This window comes from Rhinolophus ferrumequinum, chromosome 8 (assembly GCF_004115265.2).
Source record: "Rhinolophus ferrumequinum isolate MPI-CBG mRhiFer1 chromosome 8, mRhiFer1_v1.p, whole genome shotgun sequence".
Taxonomy (NCBI): domain Eukaryota; kingdom Metazoa; phylum Chordata; class Mammalia; order Chiroptera; family Rhinolophidae; genus Rhinolophus; species Rhinolophus ferrumequinum.
Window position 1 is genome coordinate 17,321,624 of NC_046291.1, and position 19,571 is coordinate 17,341,194.

Consider the following 19,571-nt stretch of genomic DNA (forward strand, 5'->3'; position numbering starts at 1 on the left):
GCGCCTCCCGACTGGGAGGCTTGTCTGAATGGAGAGAACAGAACACACTCCAGGGATCTCTTAGAGGCGAGGTGGCTGGGCTCTGCGTGGCGTGGGAAGCAGAGGAGAGGGTAAGATGTCCCTGAGTTTCTAGTGCGTGTGGCTGAGATGCTGTTCGCAGACTGAGGGGACGCTGAGCTGATGGGGAAGAGCAGACCCCCTTTTGATTATGGGAAGTACGAATGGAACGCAGGCACCTCAGGACACAGAGGGTGAGAATTTGAGTGAGACACGGGCTAGTGAAGGAGCTTTCAGCTTCTCTCGGAGAGGTGTCCCAGCCTTGGAGGATGCCAGATGGACCCCCGGAAAGCTTCGCGGCCCAGGCTTCTATTCCCTAGCCCGCAAGGAGACAGGGCCACTGGAAGGGACTATGCTTGGCTCTGAACTTGAGGTCTAGGCACTGGGAGCTGAGGTGCCTTCTCCCTACCCTCTCTGTTCAACCGTAGGATATGCAGAAGTGCCTCTGAGACTTTCTTCCAAGTCTTTCTTAGACCCCAATTATTAGACCAATATTAGACCAATATTATTTGACAATTTCCATGTATCCAATTCAATTCACTGAATTATTAATGATAATTGACCACCCTTAGGACCTTAAAAGTTCAAATACAGCTTAAATAGCGTTATTAGAGGCAAATTTAAGACACTAATTATAGTTCTGTGGACTGTATCAAAGCAATTCAGCAATTACTGTTTGATATTTACATTCTATAAACCAGTGGTTCTCAAAGTCTGTTCCCTAGACCGGCCGCCTCAGTGCCCCTGGGAACTTGTTAAGAATGCAAATATTCTTGAGCCCCAGTAACTAGAGACTGGGTTGGGGTGCAGCAATCCATGTTTTAACAAGTCTGCCCACTGAAGTCAGAGAAACACTGGTGTAAACGGTACTCAATTCTTATTAATATTGAAATTGCGGTCATGCTGCCCTCGTGGTTGCGTCCATGAGGGCATTAATCGTGTACACAGACACATCAATGCGAAACAAGAGCAACACCAGTTGCCACTTGAAGACTTCCTTGTTGCCAAGCGCTGGGCTCTCACTGTACATGGACCGTCTCAAAACCCCAATGAAATGGCTTCTATCCGCATCATCTCTGTTTTATAGATACTTGGCACTTGCTGGGCTGAGGGTCTGAACCCAGCTCTGTTGGACTCCAGAGCTCTCAACCAGTGTGCTGAATACTTAGAGCAATTATTGAACATTCCAACAGGACTTGCACGTGCCAACTGCCAGGGCCTGATATGAAAAGCATATCCATTGCACAAAGTATTTGCAGAGCTCGCCTTAGGCCCAGCCAGACTTGTGCTTCTTTCCAGCTCTAGAGTTTTAATTACCAACTGAATTAAATTTTTGTCTCAGACCCTACAGATCAATCAAAAGATAGCTCGGGACCTGCCAACTCCACCACTGACCTGCTGAAGCAAGGGGCAGGTGAGTAGCCCCTCCGTACCAGACCCCCCCCCAGGCCTTTCTTCCTCTCTGCCCTGTCCCCTCCTGCAGGGCGGTGGACATCCCTCCCAGACCCAAATGTCTCTGGGTGGGCATACCACATTTTTGTGTGCAAATGCCTTAGCCTAAGGCTGGCCTGAAATTCATCTGCTGCCTTCTCCCTGAAGAGGGGACCTCGGGATCGTCCCCACCCACTCCAGCCTCCATGACACCTCTTTGGGTGGGTTTCTTCCAGCCTGCAACGTTCTCTTCGTCAACTCTGTGGACATGGAGTCACTCACTGGGCCACAGGCCATCTCCAAAGCCACTTCTGAGACACTGGCTGCTGACCCCACACCAGCTGCCACCATTGTTCACTTCAAAGTTTCTGCCCAGGGAATTACACTGACTGACAACCAGAGAAAGTAAGCGTCTCTACCTGCTTCTGTATTGGGCTCTCCTCCTGTGCCTCATCTATCCTGTCACTTACCCACCCACTTACCAATTGATGCATCCTTTGCACCCATCTATCTACCCATCCATCTCCTGTTCATCCTCCATCTACACCTCCATCCATCCATCCATCCACTTGCTCACCCAGTCACCAGTTGATCCATCCTTCCCTACATCCATTCATTCATCCCTCATTTATCCGCCCACACCCATTTATCCCTTTTCCCATTCATGTCTCCATCCATCTACCCGTCAACCCATTTTTCCATTCTTCTGCAAATATGCCTGCCTTAGGTATATAGCTGCAAATGCACCTGATAAAAGTACCTGCTTTCTAGAGCACAGCTCCTGCTCTTACTCTCTCTCTATGTTCCCCCAGCCTGTTTCCCTTCTCCTCCAGAGTCCCCCTGTTTCTCATTCCTCAACGTCAATTTCTTCCTTCTTTTCCTAATGTCCCACATTAGAGACATGTTTCTATGACACATCTGTCTGCCCCTGTGCATTGCTTATGTCCCCAGGGTGAGCACCCCAGGCTGTCTTGCTCATGAAGGAGAGGCTGTGTTGACCTGTGACAGCCACAGATGGTGGGAAGGTGGCCTGACCTGTCATTTTATTACTCATTCTGGTTATTTGATGTCTGTGCCACAGGCTCTTCTTCAGACGACACTACCCCCTCAACACTGTCACGTTCTGTGACCTGGATCCACAGGAGAGGAAGTAAGTCTCTTGTAGACACCTTCCATCCAGCCAGCTCTAGGACACTGAAGTCTGTGTGTGTGTGTGTGTGTGTGTGTGTGTGTGTGTGTGTGTATTTTTGGTTCAACTTGGAGGTCTGCCTGTGTCTGTGTGAGTGTGAATAATTGTGTTGGGTATCTTTTTGAGTTTTTCCCACAACAAATTTGGAGACCCTCCAGGGGCTCAACTGCTCCATCCACCCACTCTGCTATGTCTGACCTGAAATCTGGTTCTCTTCTCCATACTGGGGAAGGCGCCTTGGGAGGCATGCCACAGTGTTCTCATTACGGGAATACCCCCTCCCCGGAATGGGGCTCCTCTGCCTTTCCCCAGCGTGGAGCTGGGCTCTGGGGAGCAGGTGTAGTGGTTTACACTGTGCTTCTTTCTCTCCACAGGTGGACGAAAACAGAGGGAGGTGCCCCTGCTAAGTAAGTGTGTCTTCTCCCCGACCCCAGCTGGCTGTGCTCCTTGGGGTGGGGCTTATCCGGGACCGAGGGGGAGGCAAAGGGCAGCTTTGGATAAAAAAGCTTGAGCAGGCAGCCAGGTCTTTTGTCTTCTGCCTCTAACCTAATGGCCAGCCTCCAGTTTTGTCACCATCCCTCTGCCAGGACCAGAACAGCAGGGATCTGAGGAAGTGGACAGAAAGCTGAGTTTTATTGGAGGCAATGGCAGTGGGGCAGGGGGTGTTTAAATGGTCTTTTCTGCCCCGATCCTGGCTTCCTTGATTCCTGTTCTTGCTCTTTTGGTGGGCTTTCGTGAATACTGTGGCTGGGTTACACCTCCTCATCAGAACATGGAAGCCCAGGTCTGAATTCTGGGGATGGCCGGGGACCTTTTGGTTGATGCGTCCATCCCTTCCGCATTTCCTAAGTTCCTCTGTGGAACTCAGCCCTGGGAGGATTCAGACCGACCAGGAGGCTGGCTCTGCCCCCAGGAGGCCTGACATTGGCACAGTGGATAGGACACACGTGTAAACAGCACCAACATGCTGCAGTAGTTTTCAAACTGTGTTCCAAGGAACCCTAGGACCCTCAGGTTGCAAGTGGGATCTTAAGAGGGGAGGAAAACCCCTGTTACGATGTGCAGTTATGTATCAGTATGAATTGGGGTTTTTCTCAGTTTCATGAACCCAAAACAAAATAGAGGAATAACCTGGCTCCTGAAGCTGACATAGACTGCCACTATGGCCTATAACTCCACATTTCACTTTGTCAGGCTCATCTGAACAGCCTCATTTTTCTCACTGGTTGACTTTATAACGTGCAAATGTTATGCCGTTGAATCGATACACTTATAGCTCTACGTACTGCTGTCATGTGTATATATTCAAACTACATATAAGATTGCTTTAGAAAAAGAAAATTTCACTGTTAAAAAACCCAAAATCTCTGCTTTATGAGACATGCCAACGGGGTTCAGCTCATGTCTGTGGCTGTCACAAAGGGGAGCACATCTAGGTGGGGAGAGATTTGGGAAAGTTTGGTTTTGGGGAAAGAACTTATATTTAAACCTGGGTATTAACAGATGCACAATTTGAACAGGTAGAAATGGGTGTGGGGGTAGGTGAGAGACATTTTCAAGGGCATGGAGAGGCATGGCCACCAAAGTGCAAGCTCCCTGAGGGCAGGACTGTGTCTGTTGTATGGGAGCGGCTGATAAATATTTGTTGAATGAAGAAATGAGAGATTGAGCCAGGGAGGAGGAGAGTAAGGAGGAAGCACAGTGAGGCCGTCTTGTCAAGAATGAATGGGGCTGACCAGTCGTGAGCATGATTGATAGACAGTGGGGTGGCCAGAGGGGTCATGTGGGATGAAGGTGACCTCACCTGGCCTGAGGTCACATGAAGAGCCCAGCTCAAAGGTGGACCCAGGTGTCCAGCCTTCTCAAAGTTGCCTTGCACTTGCCTCAGCCTTCTCCTGGGCTCACAGGCTCATTATGGTCCCTGTGTCCCTGCCACCAACCAGAAGACTGCGCTTTGTGTTTGAAGAAGCTCCTGCTAACTCACCATGGGCCCTATGAGGGGAAAAGGGTCAGGGACAGAAGTGGGCTGGTCCCAGGCCTGAAAATCATTCTCCTCATTCAGGAATGGGCTTTGTGCTGAGCTTCCTGTGGAGGCCCAGGAGAGCTCAGCCTAGGGCTGGGACTTGGGTGAGGCACAGGACATGCCCCAGGCCCCAAATTTAGGGAGGTTCTAACTCATGTTCTTGCAAGTACTTCCTCCCTGCCCTAGGGGGCTGAGGTTTCTTGCTGGGATCTACTTCCCTAAGCAGAGAAAGGACTTGGCTATTGTTGAACTGGAGCTGAAATAAACATCGGGGAGGGAGGTGGGTGGTGTTTAGGCCACGAGGTTGGCAGAATCTCCATCCTGGCAGAGCCGGGCAGCCAGGGTTGGCGTGCCATCATGCCGGCAGCTCAGAGCCACTCCCTCACAGTGGGCTGAGCACCCTGCACTGCTGCAAGGAGCCCAGCAAGCCTGGAAAGGGGGTTCTGGGGTTGGTGCACGGACTCAGGCGTCCCCACTACTTGGGCCGACCATTATCCTAGACCTCTGGCTCAATTGTCCCAAGACCCTGAAACAGCTGTAGAAAGCCCAGTGTGTGTGTGTGTGTGTGTGTGTGTGTGTGTGTGTGTGTGTACACATGCGTGTGCACGGTTGCAAGCTGGACCCAACTTTGCTAATTTTAGCTGTTGTGGTCCAGTCCTAGGGAGAGGGGTTTCCATCGGAATCTCCAGCTGTCCTGATTTCCCCATCTCGCTCTAATTAGCAACGGACTGGCTGGGAGGGGACCCGAGCTTACATTCTGTTCTCTGCTCTCATATTTTTAACTCTGTTTTGCACAGAGTGAATGCCAGCTCACTCTAGTCTTGGTGCAGGGCGTGGGGATTGGGGGAACAGGTGTGGAGTCCCCCTCCCCCTCCCATTCTTTGGAGCCCAAGAGAAATGTGTGTATGTAATGATGGGGGTGGTGACCCCTTGTCCTTTTGTCTCCCTGACCTTCTCCTGGTGTCTGAGGTGGTTGAGCCCTGTGACAGGGAGACAGCATTTTATTCACTTGCTGATGTGTTGTGTGTTAAGAACAGTTGGGTAAGGGTGGGGCTGAGACAGACCGGGAGAAGCTTGGCTGGGAATGTCCCCACTTTATTTTTAGCCTCATTCCCACCTCTTACTGTCCAGTCCTGTCATTGGCCTGCAGCTCTTCCTGTCCCCTCCTGAAACCGCCCCCCCCAAAAGGGAATTCTTGCCTACCCTGAAACAAGTGACACTGTCGTCTCTAGGATTTGAGCGGAAGAGACAGAGGATTCTCTCTTCTATTCCACCTGCAATCCCCATGCTTAGGGAGATGTGGAGAGATGGAGAGAGAGGGTGGCCTCAAGATAAGCTTGCTCACCTGGACAGTTCTCCAAGGCCTGGGGTCCCTCCTGACCTCCTCTCACCCCTCTCACCCCTCTCCTGTCCCTGCAGGCTCTTCGGCTTTGTGGCCCGGAAGCAGGGCAGCACCACGGACAACGCCTGCCACCTCTTCGCAGAGCTTGATCCCAACCAGCCTGCCTCTGCCATTGTCAACTTTGTCTCCAAGGTCATGCTGAGTGCCGGCCAGAAGAGATGAACCCACCCCTTGCCCAGGGCCAGGGCAGGGGGTATGGGGTTTGTGGGGAGGGACCCATGAATCCTGACCACCTTTGAATCCAGAAGGAGGACTTTGGGCCAATTGTGGAGAAGGAGAGAAGAAAGTGCAACATGGGGAGAGGGAAGTGAATTGCAGACGGGAGGGGGAGAGAGGGAGAGAAAGAAAGAAAAAGAAAGAGGAGGAGAGCTGGATTCCTTTGGGTAGATGGACACTGTGCAACCCCCAAAGCCTCCAAAACCAACCGTGTCCTCGTAAGCTCCCCCGCCCCCTCCCAGAGAATGGAGTTCCTCAAAGGAGGCAGCACTGACCTCCTTGGCCATCCATATTTTGGGGGGAAATGGAAAGCTCTGTCTCCCTAGCCCAACTGCTTTGCAAGGAGAAACCAAGTGGAGAGAATCTTTTTCTGGCCATCTCTAGGGTAAATTGCCAAACCAAAAAGAGCCAGCATGGGACATCAAGTGGCAGAACTTTTGCTTTTAAAAATATCTCAGACCCGAGGCACCTACTCTGCCCCGGTGTGTAGTTGGTGTGGGTGTGTATGTGAGGTGTGTATCCTCGGTGATCTGCATTTGCCTCTCAGCTAGAATTATAAACAGGTGTCCTTGACTGTGTCCCATGTGTTTGCACGCACATGCATACTGTCCAAAGAAGGTTAGAGGTGGGGTGACCCAGCAGCAGGAAGAGGACACCAGCCTCTTCCCCAGAAACATAACAGACTCTGTCTTGGCCTCTGCACCGGCGCTCTAGCGGCCCTGGGTGCCGCCAGCCCCTTCTCCTCGACAAAGACCCCCGCGAGCGTGGGGTGGGCCACCCTGCAGCATCACCTCTGTTCTGCCTCCACTAGGAGGTGGGGACATTTATTTAAGGAGATGGAGAAATGGGTATCCATCACCTTGGGGAAGAAGTCTGTCAGCGGTGGTGGCTGTTGAGCTCTAGGCCTCTTCCCCAAGGTGTGTGGCCCAGCTTCGAGGTAGCAGGTCACTCCTGCAAGCTCCCAACCCTTAGCCCATTCTTGGGTTTTGCACCAAGACTAGCCTTATCTCAGACTTGCTTATCTGCATGATGTCTTTTTGGGTGCTGGGGATTGAGCCTTCGTGCTCTGCCCTGCCCTGTTCTGTCCTGCGGGGTCCCCATGGTGGGCTCATCCTGGGGAACCTGCTCAGCGAGGCCCAGGGGAGGTACTGTAGTCCTTCCTCTCCCCTTTGCAAGTGTTGTGGGGTCTGCCTTTTGCTGGGCTGTCCAGGGTGGCTTAGCAAAGCTCTGGGGGCTGCTACCTGTACACCATATGGCCTACCTACAACACCAAAGCCTTGCTGTTCCCCCTTCTGCCTGGGTTTCCTCAGCAGAGCCAAGCTGCCTGTGAGCAGAGGGCAGAAGGCACACATTCAGGCCAAAGGACTGAGAGTCCATTTGGGCAATTGGGAAACCCCGACCTCCACCCAAGGACTCTGAGCTGGAATGGAAAATTCACTAGGACTCCATTCTTGAGGGGCTTCTTATGCCTCTGGGGGTCCCCTAGAGAGAGGTGTTGTACTGATATATAAATATATATAATATATATGTGAGACATACTGACAGAATCTGTAAGCTAATAAAATATAAGAAAAGGTTAAAAAAAGAATAGGTAAATTGACAAGAAGTATTTATTGTTTTCCCGTATTGCTTTATTGCCTCCCTGGGCATAAACCAATTCCCATCCCTCTTGATATGTAGAAGTGAAGCCCGAAATGTAGAGGCCTTTCTTCTTGGAGCGATCAGGGGTCTCCTTGCCCTGGCGTTGGCCTTGGCCATGGCCTTCCCTAGACTTTGTCTGGGGCTCAGCGGGAGGGTGCACATGTTCCATCCCCTTTGGTCCTCTTATTTTCTGGCAAGCCCAGGGCTCAGCCATCAGCTCCCAAGATGAGAGGGAAGCTGCCCACTCACCCCGGCTCCAGCGAGCCAGTGGGGGACATGGGTGAGTGTGGAAGACGTGGGTAATGTGTACGTCTTTTGTATTTTCTCTCCTCCAAGAAGCTGTATCTGTGTGGACATTCTGTTTCAGGGAGTTGGAAAGGAGAGTGTCTAAAGAAGCAGGGAGCCGTGCCCTGCTTCCCAAAGAATGAAACCTTGTGCTTGGTGACCAAGGTTCCTCCAAAGTGCTCTTCCTTCTGAGGTATTCAAGCCACAGCCCTGGATTTCCCTTTCCACCGTCCCCACTTACCCCCACTCTCTTCCCCGATAAGAGCTGTTCCACCCCCTGTCTTTGTAAATACCCTAATCTCCCACTGGACAGCCCAGGGACTCTCTCTCAGTCCGGATGTTCTCTCCACACTGGAGGCCGGGTAGAGTGTCAGACCATTCGGCAGACCCAGGCCCAGGGTCAGCCTTCTCACGTGCTTTCCCACTGCCCACCACAGCCCACCTCCCAAGCATGGCCAGCCCACCCCACTCAGGCCTGTGCTGTGTGACCCTGTGAGTAGGACCTAGGGGGTGCTGGGAAGCTGATCAACTCACTCGCTGGAGTCACTCTGACAGGAGTCAGTTTCCTAGAGTTGGACCTTTCCAGAAGAATGATGGTGGAGGGCACCCCAGTCTCTACAGTAGCCCCCCCCCGTTGGGTCAGATACTGGTTAGGAAGACACTGTAGCTCTCCTGTGTCTCACGGGTTATGCCTGTGCACCCACGTGCACGCCTGCGTGCTCTCTCTCTCTCTCTCTCTCTCTCACACACACACACACACACCACAGCACTGCAGTATATTCTTGCCAAAGATTTCTTTTAAAAGAAAGCACTTTTAATAATTATTGTTATTAATGTGTAAATGTTTATCCTTTTCTCTCCTCCCCTTCCCTGGACATTTTTGCTGTTTATTGTTGAATCTGTTTGTTAGCGGGAGAGTGCTGTCTGGTCTTGAAAATAGGCTGGGAAGTGGGGGAGGGAAAGGGTCTGGGAGAAGTTGGCAAGAAAGCATCGGAGAGGCATGGTCAGCTTGTGACACAGCGACGCAGCCCCAGGCAAGCTCAGGCCCCTGCTGCAGGCTCAGCCTGCCCCTCGCTGTCCAGCCAGGACTCGGAGGCAGGTCCTCTGACCCAGCCGGGAGAGAGGCCTAGTGAGGTCCACGTGGCTGTTCCCAGGTGGAACCAGAGGGGAGGACAGGGCATAGGTACGATGGAGAGGTGACCCTGCAGGGGAAATAGGGAGGCAGTGAGCTGTTCGATCGCCTCCAGGGTGACTGGAATGCTGTGATCGTGGTGTCCTGGCTCCCTTACCTGGCCAGGTGTTTGAAGGACAGACATATCAGGGCCTAGGTTTGGGGGCTTTTGACCCTGGTCCTCCTTGGAGCCTCTCTTGCAGCTCCAAAAGCTTGTGGACTGCCAGGATTCTTTCTCCCCTGGGTTTTCAGGATTCCCGGGGTGCGTCAGGGACTGGCGGCGGTGTGACCATTCAGCCAGTCGACTGGACAAGTGTGATCCTTCCGTAAAGGGGTTCCCAGGAGGGATGTGAATTGGGCATTCTTCTGTCCCACTCTGGTGGGCATGAGTAGAGACTGGGCAGGCTCGTCATGCTGTACAGGGAGTATGGAACACACCTATGCTCTGACGTTCACCGCCACCCTGCCTCCTGGGTCTCTCCCCTTCTTTGGCTTTTCCCAGCTTCAGGACCTGGGGAGATCAAGTGGGCCAATGCCCTGTCCAAAGGCTGCTTCTGGCCCCTATGTTTCCCCACAGTCGGGATCTTTGCAGAGGTCAGAGGCAGCACCCAGGAGCACCCTTCAGCCAGCTCCAGGCCCCAGAATCCTGAGACTGGAGTCCTCTGGCCAGTGGTAACACAGGACGTGTGTGTGCACGTGCAAGTGTGGGTGTATGTGTGTGCGTATTTTGCTCGTGTCTCTAGGGAACTTAGGGGTTGGGTTGGAGTAGGTGGACAATAGGACGTCAAGTTCGGTATCACCCAGCAGTGAACGGAATCAGAAGGCCACGTCTGTAGGGCACCGAATAGTGGAATCTTACCGCGGGTGACGGAAGGATTAACCACAAGTGGGGTGCTCCTCTGTCCTCAGATGTCCGAAATGTTGGAGGATCTTTGTTTATTTCCTACACTAGTCTCTAACCAGCAGCAAGATAATTCTAGAGGGATGTCCCAAGTTTGTTTTCGAATCAGTGTTAAACGGTTTGAGACTCTCCTGAGTCCATGTTTGGTGTGTGTGTGTGTGTGTGTGTGTGTGTGTGTGTGGCGCACATGTGTGTGTGCATGCTCTGTTTCCCCATTTCTCTCCTCCCTCTGACATGTCATTCAAAACAAATGTAAGAAATTTCTTACCACTCCCCACCCCTACCCCTGCCTCCCAGGCCTTTGCAGGAAAAACAGAATAACCCAGCGTTCGCCCCATTCCTTGGCTGTGTATTTATATAGATGGAAATATACTTTCTATTTTGTATCGTTGTGCCTATAACCTCTGCCACCTTGTATAAACCCTGATGTATGCTACTCCTCCTGGATATGAATGTATTGTACACTGATGCCGTCCCGCCCCTGTACAGCTGCTTTGTTTCTTGGTGATCCATTGTATGGCTTTATAAATGATAAACTGAAAGAAAAAATTGTGCTGTTATCTAGCTGTGCTGTTTGAAAAGGGGTCTTCCAGGTCTCTGGTGGACAAAGAGGCTCCGGATATGTGGCTGCAGGGATGCCTCTGCTGGACAGCTCATCCCAGATCCTCCCAGTGGCTTCCCCCCCGCCCCGTTCCGGGCCTTGGTTCTGATTACTGTGAGTTTTCATCTGGACTGTTTCTGCTAGAGTATAAACTCAGCTCAAATTGGCTTATGGGAGAAAAGGAACTTACTGGCATTTTATTAATAAGGCACACATGACCAAGAAGTCCAGGCACAGCTGGCCCCGGGGCTTCAAATGGTCGATTCAAGAACTTGTCTCCATCCCTTGGTTTTGCGTTGGCTTATTCTCAGGCAAGGTCTGTCAGTGATGGCACCACCGGATGCTCCAGGCTTTTATCCGGAAGTGTGGCAGCCCCAGTAGAAAGAGTGGTCTTTTCTCTCAGTATTTTCAACAGAAACTTGGGACAAAGGCTCATTGGCTCTGACAGACCCTGCTTGGGTCATGTGACCAACTCGGAACCAGCCATTCTTGAGGCATGCTTGGCACAGTGCAGGGTGCCCTGGGAGATCTAAAATACATGACATGGCTCCAAGCTTACAGTGCAGCTGGGAGGGCTGATGTGAGCATGCGTGTGCTGAGACCCCTATTCTGCCAACACAGGGAGAACTGTGGGTGGCCTCAAACTGTTCGGCCTCAGGACTGACTCCTTTGCACTCGTAAAAATCACTGAAGAGCCCAATGAGCTTTTGTGTACGTGGGCTCTATCATTCCATATTTACCATATTATAAGTTAAAACTGAGAACATTTAAAAAATGTTTTTCACTTCACTTCCATAGCAATAGTATACTCACTACATGTTCATGTAAATAGCATGTTAATGAAAAATGACAGTTTCTAAAACAAAAACAAAATTGGGTGAGAAGAGTAACATTGTTTCGCATTTTAAAAAAGCCCCTCTCATGCCTTGCTTAACAGAAGACAGCTGGGTTCCCCGTCTGCTTCTGCATCCACTTTGGTGGGATATCACACAAGTACCTCTGGAAAACTCCACTGTACACTCGTGAGAAAATGAGAGTGAAAAAGACAACAGCTTAGCATTTTTAAGAAAATCGTTTTGACTTCACACAGCCCCTGAAAAGGTCTCTGTGACCCCCAAGGGTCCCCAGGCTGTACTTTGAAAACTGCCGCTGTAAGGGTCACAAAGACATGGAAACACAGACCTTGACTGCAGTGGAGGAGGGACATGTCTTGCACACCTACTATGTGCTAGTCATTGTCACTCTCATCTTCCCAATAAACCCATGAAGTAGGTGGTGTCAGACCTGAGTGACAGATGAGGAAACTGAGGCTGTGAGAGGTCACATCGCTTCTAACTGGCAGAGCTGGTGCTTGTCACCACTGGTGACAGCTGGCATTTGGCAGACCTGCTAAGGGCCAAGCCTGCGTTGAGCACATATGTGTATTTTCTTATGTACACACACCCATTGAGATAAGGGCTGTCCTTGTCCCCAGTTTACAGAGACAGAAACAGGTTTACAGAGGCTCACAGGTTGCTCAGAACCATAAAGCTAGAAAGTGGCAGAGCCAGGCTACAAACCCAGGTGAGCTGACCTCCACTCTACGACCTCCGTAGCTCACACCTCTTCCTCTGCGGTCAGGCTTTGCTCTGATGTGTGACGGGCAGGCAGGAGACCAAGCTGATGGCCGTGGTCAGATGGGGCTGGGGGCTGGGCAGTCTGACTGGCTTCCCAGGGAGTGGAGCAGGGCTCTTGGTGTGTGATGGGGAGGTCACCCTCTGATGCCACCCAGCTGTGGAGTGATGTGGACACCTCGGCTGGGCCTGGGGCAGGGGATGAGAGAGACAGAGACAGGCTAGGGCCTGGGAGCTGGGCTGACCCAGCCTGGCTTTGAGGGGACAAAACAGTGAGGCAGGCTGGGGGCCAGCTATGCTCCCAGCGCCCTGAGTAGGAAATGGACTGGGGCTGCAGCAAGAGGGCTTTGGGTTAGAGAGGTAAGCGGTCATGACACAGAAGACCCGAGGGACCTTTTCATTTTGTGTGTGTTGGCATCAACCTGGAGCTTATTAGAAAGGCAGAACCTCTGCACTTCTCCGTACCCCAGACCTGCAGATCAGAATCTGCATGTTAGCAAGACCCCCAGGAAAGCTGCACAAGCACTGAAATCAGAGCAGCCCGGATGGCTATCCCATGAGGTGCTCAGCCCAGGGCTTGCCTCAGTATCCCCTGAAAGATGAGGCCTGGGAGTGCTTTCGTCTGGGTCTCCTGGAGACTCCTGGTCCTAGGCCTCACCTGGGGGCCCACCTTCCCTGCTGACAGGATTCTAGAGTCTGCAGCCCCAGGTTGGCTGGGGCCAGGTAGGGGTGAGGCCTGGCCCTGGAAAGCAGGAACGCTGGCTGTAGCACGTATAACGGGTATGAATAGAGACCAAGCTCAGAAGAAACAGGACTATCTGCTGAGGTGAGGGCAGGAGGGACAGAGGGGTGGGATTGGGGACCAGAAGTAAGGAGTCTGTCACTTGGTCTCAAAATTGACTGAAAAGTACCAAAGCCTGGGTCCCACCTCGAGGTACCAAGAGAATCCGTCTGAGGTCCAGCCAGGCACTGGGATTTTTCACCTTTCCCCAGGCGTTTCTGTGGGCAGCCAGGACTCGGAATGACTCTGGAAGAACTTTCCTCAGATTGGATCTTCCGTGGCGGTGTGTGCGCCTGCCCACGGGCCCATATGCAGTGGAGACACACTCCCCTCTGCATTGGCTTGGGTGTCCTCACAACCAGACCTCCATGTTCCTCCTGTCAGGGTGGGAGGATGCTGTCTTTTCCCCTCAGGAGCAGAGTCCAGATGTCGGCACACAGGTGGGTTCAGCCCCACCCATCACAACGGCACAGTCCTTTTGAGGAAGGAGGAGCTGTCTCAGTCTCTGTAAGGGACACGCCACCTGGGAACTATAGGCGATGGTGGGAAGGGGAGGACCTGGAAAATCCAACTCCAGGGCCTCGGAAGTTTCTCCTCACGGGCATGAAATCAAAATCTGCCTTCTTCTTTTAAAGAACTGGATTTTCCTCACTAGTTGGTAAAAATGACTACTTATTAGTCTCAGCAGTTTCTAAGCAGTTTAAAATATGGAAAGGATACGGCTGGTTTCAAAAACACTGACAGTAGGTATAGGACCGCACACACACACACACACACACACACAGACACACACACAGACACAGACACAGACACACATATATTCACACACAGACACACAGACACACACACACAGACACACACACGAGACCCAGCTCTGAAGGCTGTGCTCTGTCTCCCTGAGGGCCTCTCGTTTCCTACCTCCTTCCCACCAAACATTCTGGCTGACTCAGGCCTGGGGTGTCAGGCCAGCAATACGGCCGGGCTGCTCTCACACTGGGCCAACCCCTGGCTGCACTAATTAGCAGGGTGCCACCATCAGAGGAGGGGAGAGAGTACCCCTGGTAGTTCTGCAGGTCAGACCCACTGGGACCTGCTGCACGCTGGACGTGGGGCGTGGCCAAGCTGGAGTCAGTGGAAAAGGGCCAGTGAGATGGAGCTAAAGGAGCCTGAAGGACCTGGGAGAGCTCAGCTGGTTGTCGATGTCCCATGGCCTCTTGGGGACGAGCGTCAGCACTGCCTGGGCTGCACACTGTCTAGCCCCACAGGTGAGGGCTAGAGGGGGGTCAGAGGCATGAGGAGCTGCTGGTAGTGGGAAGGGATGCTGGGAGGCGTGAGCTCCCTGACTGCAGGTGTTGGAGAGAAGGCCCGCAGAAGGCCCTTCCTCGTCTCCATCCTGGACATGGCTGCAGGCACAGCCTAGGAGAGGCCCCTCTTTCTGCCTGAGCCCAGAGTTCCATGAGGCTGGGCCCTGTGACCAATGGGACGTGAGGCTCCTCGTGTGTGACCTGCCTTGGAGAGCGCTAGCCTCAGAACCAGGCACAGCTGCGTTTGGTTCTGGCTTTGCCGGGACCTCGAGAAAGCTTTTCCCCCTCTCTGGGCTCCAGTTTCCTCAACTGTGAAATGGGATCATACCGACAACCCCGGAGGGCTGGTATGAGGACTGACAACACGCAGCGCCGAGGACGGCCCTGGGTCTGCCGCTGGCCTGCAGACCCTTAAGGGGTTCATACTTCCTTTCCTTTTCTTGTGCCTCTTGCCTCCTCCACACCATTTCCTCAGGCCTCTGGGGAGACTTGGCAGCAGAAAGGACTTGGAGCTGAAAGCGTCACGAATGATATTGATCTCGCTGGCTCCTGACTTCAGACCACAGCGCTTGGGGATGGTGGTACAGCCGCCTTCATGGCTCCAGCTTTTATGAGGTTTAAAGATCATCTCTGGTCATCAAGACAGGATGTCCGGGGTCCGGGCCCCTCCTCCCAGCCTCTGCTCCATTCTTGGACTCCCCAATTGGCCCTGGGAAACTAGGGGTGTCTGTAAGGTCGCCAGCTCCCCACCGTCCCCCAGCCCCATGTCCTGCATGAGCAGAGTCTGACCTGGCAGCACCATGGTACCTCCCTCCGGGGACTTGGGCTGGTTGGGGATATGAGGAGCGGGAGCCAGTGGGGCAGCGGTCCTTGAGGAGGGCAGGGGACCACTAGGGAGAGATGAAGAAAACCTCACCGCCAGGGATCCTTAGAGCTGGTGGGGACCTTGAGGCTACCTTGAGGTAAGTCCATCAGTTCATCAATTAATTCAACAGATATTTATTGAGTACCTACTAGGTGAGGGCACTGTACTAGGCACTGAGCAAATAGTGGTGTATTTGTTCCTCTTGCAGCATTTCAGGTCTAATGGCAGTGGGGAAGGGAGAGTGGGGAAAACATAAAGAATCAATCAGCAAATATGTAACTACAATGTGATAAGTGCCCTGGAGCAAAGGTACGTCATGTAGCAAGATATGTCATGGGTCTGGAAGGTCTGGGGAGAGCAGAGAAGGTGTCCCTTAGGAAGTGACACTTTCCAAATGTTAGGGTCCAAAGGATGAACAGAAATGAATTGGGCAAAGAAGGGAGAAAGGGTATTTCAGGCAGAGGAAACAGCACGTGTCAAGGCCCAGGGGCAGGAGGGGAAGGGCGTGTCTGAACCCTGCATATCTCCCTTGGGTGGCATTTTGTACAGTTGTAATTTGACATTTATTTGAAGGCCAGGTAGAGTAGTGGTTAAGTGCACAGCCTGTGGTGTCAGACTCCCTGGGTTGAAATTTGGGCTCCATCTTATTAGCTGTGTGACCTTGAGAACATTGTTTGACCTTGCTCTGCTTCTGTCTCCACAGCTGTAAATGTGGGATGGTAACAGTGGTACCTAACTCAGAGATTGTTGTAGGAATTGAGAGTGTATACCTATATAAAAGCCTTGGGGCCGCACCTGCCAAACAGTAAGTGCTTAATAAATGTTGGCTACATTTATTATTTATTTGATGTTCTCCCTCCTTCACTAGACTATAACGTCCGCAAGAGCAAGGATCTGGGTCTGTATCTCAAGTCCCAGCACAGTGTCTGGCATGTGGGAACCTTCCTGTCACTGTATGTGGAAGGAGTGAGGTCACAGCAAGGTCAGCGGAGCCAAAGGGAGCCTGTGGGAGGGGTGGAGGATGGGCTGGAGGGTGGATGAGTTAGGCTGGGCTTTTTTGTTCACGTGAAGGATTTGGTGTTTGCTGTAAAGGGAAGTGGAAGTTTTTGAAGGTTCTTAATCAAGAACCTTGTTGGCATTTTGCAAAGATGAATGAGCTGTCTGTTTCAACATCTACTGAACTCCAACTATGTGTTAGATGTTATATTAGGTGTTTTATTAAATGTCATCTCATTTATTTATTGATAAAATGACCCTGGGAAATAGTTATACAGCTAAGGAAACTAAAGCTTAGAAAGATTAAGTAGTTTCCCCAGGATCCCATAGCTGGAAAATGCAACAGAAATGGACTTAAGATCTCTTTAGTTCTGAATCATTTAGGATACTGCTTCAGCTTCTACAACAGACATCCCAAATTACCAACACTTAAATGTGATAGAAGATTATTTCTCTCTCAAGTAAAGGCTCTAGCTTATAGCTGTCTTATAAACTTGTTCAGGAACCCTGCCTGGGTCCTTCAGTTTTGTTGCTCTGCCATCCTTAGTATGTGGTCCATAGTGATTGCACCAGATCCTGCCATTGCAACTGCATTCCAGTCAGTGGAAAGCAGGAAAAGAGGATGAGAAGGGCATGCCTTTCTTTTTCAGGACACAATACTTTGTATACACTGGTTTTGCTCAAATTGCAGTGGCCAAAACGGCCACATGGCCTCAATTAGCTGATGGGAAGTGTCACGATTATGAGGTGCAGTCATGAATAGGCCCAATTTCTGGGGACTTACGAAAGGAAGAAGAGAATGGGTATTGGGAGCAACTGCTAGTTTCTGATTCATACTCCAGCACCAGGGAGAAGGAGAGGTCCCCTGTGGCTCCAGAGGAAGGAGGCAAGAGTCTGCACCATGCTTCTTTCTGGGGCCACACTCAGGACGCTAAGCAGTAGGATTGGAAAAGCTCAATCACTCACTAACTACAGGGGCGATGGAAGGAGAAGAGTTGAGAACTGTTCATACATTGACAACACGTTGAGTTGAGAAATATTGGTTTGAGCAGAAGGTTGGTTGGAGTCGGACATGTCGAGAAAAGTAGGTGTAGGACTTCCAGGTGGAAATGTTCACTGGGCAATTAGAAGTGAAGGGTCCAGGCTGGAGGAAAGATTCGGAAGTTACAGTAGATACCACGTGTAGCTGCATAGCCCAGTGGTCACTTTCTTTCGTGGTAAGGACCTGACACCTAAGGGTGGCCCCCAGTGGCCATGTCTGTGTGTTGGGGTACCCTGCCCACTTCCTCCTAGTTTCATCGCTTCCCACATTTGGGAAGAAAGTGACTGGCTTCAGTCGGGACAGTCCAGTTTCTTCTCTGGACTGGAGAAAGGAGAAAAGAAAGGGTGTGGGGTCTGGGGTAGCTGGCTGCATGGGCTTCTCAACACGATCCACATAGATGTGACAAGACACAGGAGAAGGACGGTCCTGTGCGTTAGCACAGAGGACAAAGACGGGGCAGCAGAGCAGAGGTCCCTGGGCTCCATGCGTGGCCCCGAAACTGCAGAGAGAATAGCCTCACAGGGCCAAATAGACTAAATGACCTCTGGGGACAGAAGACTTGAGGTCCAGATGGGGCTGTCTCAGTGCCTTTGCACTACTGAAGCTCCAGGTACTGGACACAACTTAAAGTTTTTGCTACCCGTGGAGAAGGTTATGTGACGTAGAAAATAAGTTGAGGCACAGGAATATGGTTGTGTATTTGTGGTTGAGATTTATCCTGATCTAAAGGAATTGTAGAGTGAGGAAGGTCATGGATGGACCGGGGAATGGGGCTGTGTAGGGAGGAGAGGAGTAGAGGAAGAGGGTTCTGTGAAGATGATGGAGGTCTCAGCAAGGAAGGAGGAGAACCTGGAAGGACCCGTGTCTTAGCGGGAAGGGGGAGCGAGAGCTTCTACAAGGAGAAAATGGCTGGTCCACAGTCCGGCCACCCCCTTAAAATCAAGTCAAATGAGTCCTGGGAGAAGGTCATTGAATTTGACCATGAGGAGGTCACCCTTGCTTTTTCATTTGGGAAGAAAGTGACAGTCGAGTGGTGAGGGCAGAGCATTTAGGAAGTGGCTTCATACCGTATTTGTAGAGTTGGTGGCTCCAGGAGTGAACAGGAAGCAGAGAGAGACAGCAAGCGTGGATAGCTCTTTCAGAAACCTAGACTGCTAACCACCTCAACCTCTTCTCCTGAGCTTTGCTGTCTGTTTTCAGGTAGTCGCGTTGGCCTAGGTTTCACCTGCAGAAAACTGGGATAGGGAGGGCAGAGACCAGGAAAGAAGGTGATTTGCCCTGGAAATCTAAGCCCCCTGGGGGTGGCCTCTCCGAAGAAGCTGTCTGACACCGAACCTCCCTGGATCTTTCCTGAGGCAGTATCAGCAGGTGTCAGCTGGGGAGGGAGAAGCCTTCTCTGAATGACACTCCTTCAGAGGACTAAAGTCAGCCGAACTCTATCCCAGGTGGAGATAAGAGAGGTGAAAACCAGGTGAGAGCTGCAGCCTTCGCCTTTGTCTGCGCCTGGTGTTACATTACAGCTTCTCACCCACTTCCTCTTCTCCACTTCCTGCTCCAAGGGCTTGTGGCCCAGCCTCTAATAACCCAAATCCTGGATTATTGGACGCTAGGCTGGTAAACAAGGCGGCCGGGAGCAGACGCCAGAAGAGGGTGTCAGTGCCTCATCTGGATGTGTGTTTGGGACCTGCAGGGGGGAGCCCGGAGGAGGCATTCCCTATCCCCCCTGTTTAGCTCCTCCACTTTTCCCTAACCAGTTGCTCTGTCCCTCTTCCTTCCCTTATTGCTGTCTTGTCATTTCCCATCTCACTGCTCCTTTTTCTGTCTCCCAGGCAGCCTTCCCTGGTCCCAGCTCAGGGAAATCACCAGACTACAGTCTGCAGCTACTGGCAGTGGTTCTTTGTGGAGGATGGAGACCAGGGGAACCTCCCTGGGAAGAACAGGCAGGATCTAGGCTTGGGGAGGGGAGATCTAAGGGAGAACTTTGGGAAGTCCAGACAGGGCTGGGCTTCTGTGATCTGTAGTTTTCCACTCCAGCCTTAAGCAGGCACCACGG

General features: G+C 51.8%; 1 protein-coding gene across 1 annotated transcript in view; it reads left to right on the plus strand.

Annotated features, from left to right (window-relative positions):
• TNS1 (tensin 1) overlaps nucleotides 1-10,862 on the plus strand; it is a 224,381-nt gene extending 213,519 nt beyond the window's left edge. The window contains exons 31-35 of the mRNA XM_033111937.1: nucleotides 1,400-1,471; nucleotides 1,725-1,893; nucleotides 2,570-2,638; nucleotides 3,052-3,084; nucleotides 6,120-10,862. Coding sequence (XP_032967828.1) covers nucleotides 1,400-1,471; nucleotides 1,725-1,893; nucleotides 2,570-2,638; nucleotides 3,052-3,084; nucleotides 6,120-6,264 — 488 coding nt within the window. The 3' untranslated portion in view covers nucleotides 6,265-10,862. The remainder of the gene's footprint in view (nucleotides 1-1,399; nucleotides 1,472-1,724; nucleotides 1,894-2,569; nucleotides 2,639-3,051; nucleotides 3,085-6,119) is intronic.
• Nucleotides 10,863-19,571: the final 8,709 nt, after the last annotated feature.